General features: G+C 33.4%; 1 protein-coding gene across 1 annotated transcript; it reads left to right on the top strand.

The window, feature by feature from the left end:
* The first annotated feature begins 863 nt into the window (after positions 1–863).
* LOC137835081 (auxin-responsive protein SAUR71) lies at positions 864–1,707 on the top strand. The gene has a single exon (XM_068643421.2). It carries the CDS (start codon positions 1,044–1,046, stop codon positions 1,464–1,466), a length of 423 nt encoding a protein of 140 aa, XP_068499522.2. The 5' UTR covers positions 864–1,043; the 3' UTR covers positions 1,467–1,707.
* The last annotated feature ends 4,293 nt before the right edge of the window (positions 1,708–6,000 follow it).

The raw sequence follows: 6,000 nt of genomic DNA, 5'->3' as shown, positions 1-6,000 counted from the left end.
CATAAAAAAAATAATTATCATGATCGTAGATAAAAAAAGAATTAATAAACTTTTACTTCAAATTTTTTACACCACCAAAATAATATTTATGTTATTTAAACCACTGTATTTATTTTTTTTATTCAAAAGTCCAAAATTATAGTTATATTTCCTTTTATCAAAATGTTATTTTTTATTTTTCAACAAACCACTAATAAAAAATTTAATTCAAAATTATATTATAAAACTAAAATTTATTTAACCTTAAATTTTTTTTATTTGCTTCCCTCTCTTAAAATAATTAACTTTATTCTGAATATTTTTAATTAATTATTTTCTTTTAGTTTTCTCTACTATTAATTTTTTTTGTCTCCTTACCTCATTTCAATTGGATTTCCGAGCATATGTGAATGTCACCATAGTAGAAGGTTCTATTTGAAAAAATATGATGCCACCTGTTCATTTGGGGATTTTTTAAAAACATTCCGAGAAAAAATCGTGAATTTGAAGGTTGAAAGCCTTTATTTAATTCTAAATAAAAAATTATGAACGTAAAAACATATTCAAAATTTCAGCCAAACAATCAATAATACCGATACGGGTCCCCGTCCCGCACGCTTCACTCGCGTGGTAATCCAACACTCACTGCACACACATTGAAAAAAGCCAAAGGCAAAAACCGAACAATAAATTCATGGCCACCACAATAAACAAATAAATAAACCCAACCACACCTCATTCATTTTCTTTCATAGCATTTAATAAACCACATTTTATTTCCATCAATTACTTTACTATATTTTATTTAATATTTTTACTCATTTCTCTCTCCCTTACCAATTGTACCTGCCAAGTACGCTTACCTGTACCTCCCAGACTTCTCGCATCATCACCTTTTCATTGTGTACACTCTTATTAGAATCCCCATTCCACCCTTCACCCATATATAAACACACTCTTCTATCCATCCTTAACCACTCCAACCACAACCTCAACCAACATCTTCCTCTGTTCCACCACTCACTCACACTACTCCTCTTCAACACTATTTCTACTTTTCTGATATGAAGCACTTGATCCGTCGCCTCTCGCGCGTCGCCGACTCCTCTAATTACACGCTCCTCCGCTCCGACTCCTCCTCCGACGACGCCTCCTCGTCCAGGGGCTGCCGCCGGCGCCTCCGGGCGGAGTCGTTCCGCGCTTCCAAGATCCGACGCTCCTCCGCGGTGGTTCCGGAGGGGCACGTGCCGATCTACGTCGGCGACGAGATGGAGAGGTTCGTGGTGTGCGCTGAGCTCCTGAACCACCCTGTCTTCGTGAAACTGCTCAACGAATCCGCGCAGGAATACGGCTACGAACAGAAAGGCGTGCTCCGGTTACCGTGCCGCGTTTTCGACTTTGAGCGCGTACTCCACGCGCTCCGTCTTGGCCTCGACGCGCCTGACGTCTCCGAGCTCGTTAGCTTCTCGCCGGAAGAATTCTCCTGAAAAAAAAAACGAAAAAAAAAACACGTAGCTCGTGAATTGGCCGGATCTTTTGCTGGTTTTGTTGCGCTGTAAATACACATTAGGAAATTGAGGAGAAAGAGGCACCGAAATTTAGGGTTTGTAATTTTTGTTTTCTTGGGTTCGGTTTCTTCTGGTTGTTGTTGCTCTGTCACTGTAAAGGCGAAGATATTTTTAACGCTGTTGTTTGCGACCGGAGAATGAGAATCATCACTTTTTGAAATTTCCGTTACTTTCATTCTTGGTCACTTTCTAAGTAAACAGACGGAAAAAGAAAATCTGTGACTTTTTATTTTTACGGTCAGGGATGTTAACCGCTCAGTCCTTTTTGCAGCGGTTTTAATTTCTTTCTAATTAAATTAAAATGGAAATGAATTAAATTTCTCTTTTAGTTAACTGTGGTTTAAGTGGGAGTCGGATGAAAATGTTCCTTGACCGAATTAGGACCTTGATCTTCCGTTATGTTATACAGTTAGTTATTACCTGTGGGAAAATACGCATTGTCGTGTCTTTTAACTTCTTTTTTTAATAAATAATGAATAAAACTGTGGCGAATATAGGGTAAGATGAATCTCATTCTCCTTCCCCAGCTGAATAGCTGAGTTATTAAAAGGTAAATAGATTTTTTTAAAAACTAAAAGAGCAATGTGTATTTAACTTCTAATGTTTTAGAATGTACTGATTAACTTAATACACGAAACTAAATGTAACATCCAAACTAAATGTAATATCATGGCATTGTTTTTTTTCTTTAATAAAAATTTTCATGTTAGATATCACTGCAACTTAACATCTTAACTAAACTGACACCTCAAATAATAAGAATCATTTGTCATCACATGAAAAAAAAGTATTATTAAAAGAATAAAATATAAAAATATGAGGAGACTAGACAAAAACTCATATGTTAACAAAAACGATACATAGGTAGACTATATCTATTTATGAGTGACAATGCGAGTTGACCCACCCCGCATAGGCCCACAAAAAGCGGTATGGGTTGGCTCGCCCCGCATAGAATCTGCGGGCTGATTTTTGTAGCCCGCCCCGCATAAGAGTGTGCCCGCATAAGAAATATTTAAAATAATAATAATTTTAAATAAAAATTTTGACGAGACATGCGTAGTAAGATGTTATTAAAATCTTCAGAATGTGAAATATGAGGCTACATGAAGAAAATATGGAAGTGCAAAAAAAAAAGTTCTTCATTTAAAGTTATGCGAGTTATGCGGGTCAGCCCGCACTTGGTCCTTGCGGGTTGAAATAAGCAACCCGCCCCGTGTTTTTTTCAGCGAGCCGCGGGCTGACCCGCTCCACTTTGCTACCCTTATACCTATTCATAAAGAATTCTAAGAACAAACTAGATGGAAACCTATTATATCAATGAAATGATTCTCTATATGATTCTCTATGAATAAATCCTAAATTAGTCAACTTATCAGGACAAATATGAGTAACCTTAAACATGATTTTTTCATCGTAATTAAGACAAATATTTCATCGATTACGAAGCATCAACAAAACATTAGTCATAGCAGTAAACGCAACACAAACCAAGGCAGAATCATATTCAATATGGTATTGGTTTCTTAAAGGGGTTAAATATGGTTTTGGTTCCTGTATTATAATACGAAATTGGTTTTTGATTAAAATTTTACACCGTTCAGATATTTGTAGTATGAAAATAATTAAAATGAGTATTGCAAAATTATTGTTAAATTTTTCAAAGATCATTACTTCTAATGTGTTCCAATGTGTCGATGAATTGAAAACTCAAATTGAATCAATTTTACCTATAAAATGACTTATTCTAATTATTTTAACACTAAAATACGTGAATGGTCTAAAATTTGATCCAAATAGTAAATTTAATTTCAAGTTACAAGACGAAAAATATATTTAACATAAATATATATTTTAAAATATTTAAAAATTGATACAAAAACAATTATTTAGTTTTATTAAACATAAACATAATTAAATCAGAATTACAAAAACCTCTTTCACTCCTATTATTACCTTTCACAAATTCTGCATTACCTCTTAATAACTGTAGTTGATACCATCAGACTGGGACCAAATTATTGGCAGCAGTTCATGGTCGTAATTTGTTATTATAATTAAACGTATGAATCCAAACCAGCAACGATTTTAAAAGTTAAACAAGGATCTCAGCATGATTGGATTTATTCAATTAATCAAATTGGCAGCCATTTAAAGGTGAGTCCATTTACATAAAGTTCTAATATTTTTTTTTCTGGTAATAAGTTTTCACTCGTCAATCGGATAAAGACTAATCCTTAATATTAATACATTTATGTGATTTTAAATGGTCTATATATGCTAAGATCAAACACATATTTATAAGATGAATTATTTCTAATATGTGAATACACAAATCTATTGGATTTTCTAATAGTTTAAAGAAACTTTTATTTGGAGAAAAAAATTCATACAAATTTGTAGAAGAAAAAAATTACATTTTGTATTAATTAAAAGTTTATGTTATTTTATTGCTAGTTTTAATAAACCAAAAAGTTAATGTTATTTTATTTTTGGTAATAATAATATGTCCGTAGAGTAACGGAAAACTAAGAGGAAATAAAGAGGGTTAGAAAATGGGAAGGTTTGTTTGGATGCATTAAAGTGATGATTGAAGGTGGCAGGAGTGGCAGGTCTGCAATGTAATTGCCGTGATATTCGATGGTGTTTGAGAATCCAAATCCGGTCCACTAAGATTAGGTCAATTAAGGGTGTTTTTGTCATTTGGCAGTGTGTACCCTCTCTACATAAATCAACAATGGCATGCGGTCTTCTGCTTGGAAAAAAGGGTCTGCTACATGTTCCACTCTTCACCTATTAGTCAACAAATTCAAAATAAAGCAATGATGTAGACTTAAGAGAGTTTAAGGTTTAGGTCTCTCAAAAACTGCATAAACTATATTATTTTAATAATTATTACATCTATATTTCATTTTATTTATTATTCATTATAATCATATTAGTTTTTTATTTAAATAAAGATAATCAATTTTGTTTAAATATTTAAAATATCAATTTTTACTTATAAAATACGTATGTTTATAAAAACTGAAAATAAGTTACTAAAAAACAGTTACAAATAATATTTTTTTATATCTTCAAAAGCGACTTTATTTTTTAGAATAATTTTACTATATTTCAGATAATGTCGCAAACATCTATTTTTTGTATAAATAACGTATTGTTGATAGAAAAAATAGCTGAAAAGTGAAATATTTTTTTTCTAAACCTTTATGAAACATACAAGGAAATTTTATATCATATTATAAAATTACCAAAATGAAAAATTAAGGGACATAATCCCATAAACTTGGTTAAAAAATTTATATTTATTGAAGTTTCAAGATTTGATTTGATGACTATCTCTCCTAGAAGAATGTCTCTAGAAAATTTAATTATTTATATTATTTTTGTCTAAGGGAGGTAGTGGATTGGAAATGTTTGATTTTAATAATGCATAGTAGGGGTGACAAAGTGAATCAAGTCGTCCGACCCGTCCTAAATAATCCGTAGTTTGCGCGGATCAAGTGTGGGGTGGGGTGGGTTGGTCCACATAACCCGTATAACATTAAAAGGTATAAATGTTTTTCTGCACTCCCATATTTTCTTCATGTAGCCTCATATTTCAGATTTCGAAATTTTTAATAACATCTTACTACGCATGTCTCATGAAAATAATATTGTGAGACCATTTACCTAATGCATCTAAATGAAAACAAAAATTCAAAAAAATTTATTTAATTTTTTTTTAAAAAGAAAATATTTCTTATGCGGGATGGCCCGCAGACCCGTGGACCAAACCTTATGCGGGGCAGGCTAGAAAAACCAGCCCACAAATTCTATGCGGGGCGGGCCAACCCAACCCACTTTTAGCGGGCCAAATGCGGAGCGGGTCTATGAGAGGTAGGCCAACCCACATTACCACCCCTAATGCATAGGGATAGCAAAGCGGGTTGGCCCACCCCGCATAGGCCGCTTGCACTTGACCCATAAAATGCGGGTCGGGTAAGCCCGCCCCGCGTAATGAATGCGGGCTAGATTCTCTGCCCTACCCCGCATAAGGGTCAGCCCGCGGGTTTGCGGGTCAGCCCGCATTTGGATTTTTTTTCTTCTTTTTTTTAGAAATTCAATGGAAATGTTTTTTACCTTTTGCTCTTGAGAAATTGCCAAATTGAACCTATATATTTGTGACTATCAAACATCGATATTTTTTGTCTTCTATTTCAAACATAGTCAAACATCAATAATTCAATTAAAAGATAAAAATCAAATATCAATATTCTTCCATTTCAAAAATATTAAAAATAGTTAATTAAAAAACATTAAACATAAACATCACATCAATTAACATAGTTAATTCAAAAACGTTAATATTTTTTTTCAGTCCAAGTTATCACTGCCAAACCCAACCCAAGTCAACACACAACCTTTTTTTTTGCGGACTAACTGGCCAGCCCACCCCACTTTGTTACCC

This window comes from Phaseolus vulgaris, chromosome 5, assembly GCF_051622355.1.
Source record: "Phaseolus vulgaris cultivar YP4 chromosome 5, ASM5162235v1, whole genome shotgun sequence".
In the NCBI taxonomy this organism is placed as follows: Eukaryota; Viridiplantae; Streptophyta; class Magnoliopsida; order Fabales; family Fabaceae; genus Phaseolus; species Phaseolus vulgaris.
The sequence above is the reverse complement of the archived record's forward strand: the minus strand, read 5'-3'. Positions and strand labels throughout refer to the sequence as shown.

Bases quoted from the DNA above. Each gene is read 5' to 3' on its own strand.
- LOC137835081 (XM_068643421.2), top strand. From the start codon at position 1,044: ATGAAGCACTTGATCCGTCGCCTCTCGCGCGTCGCCGACTCCTCTAAT.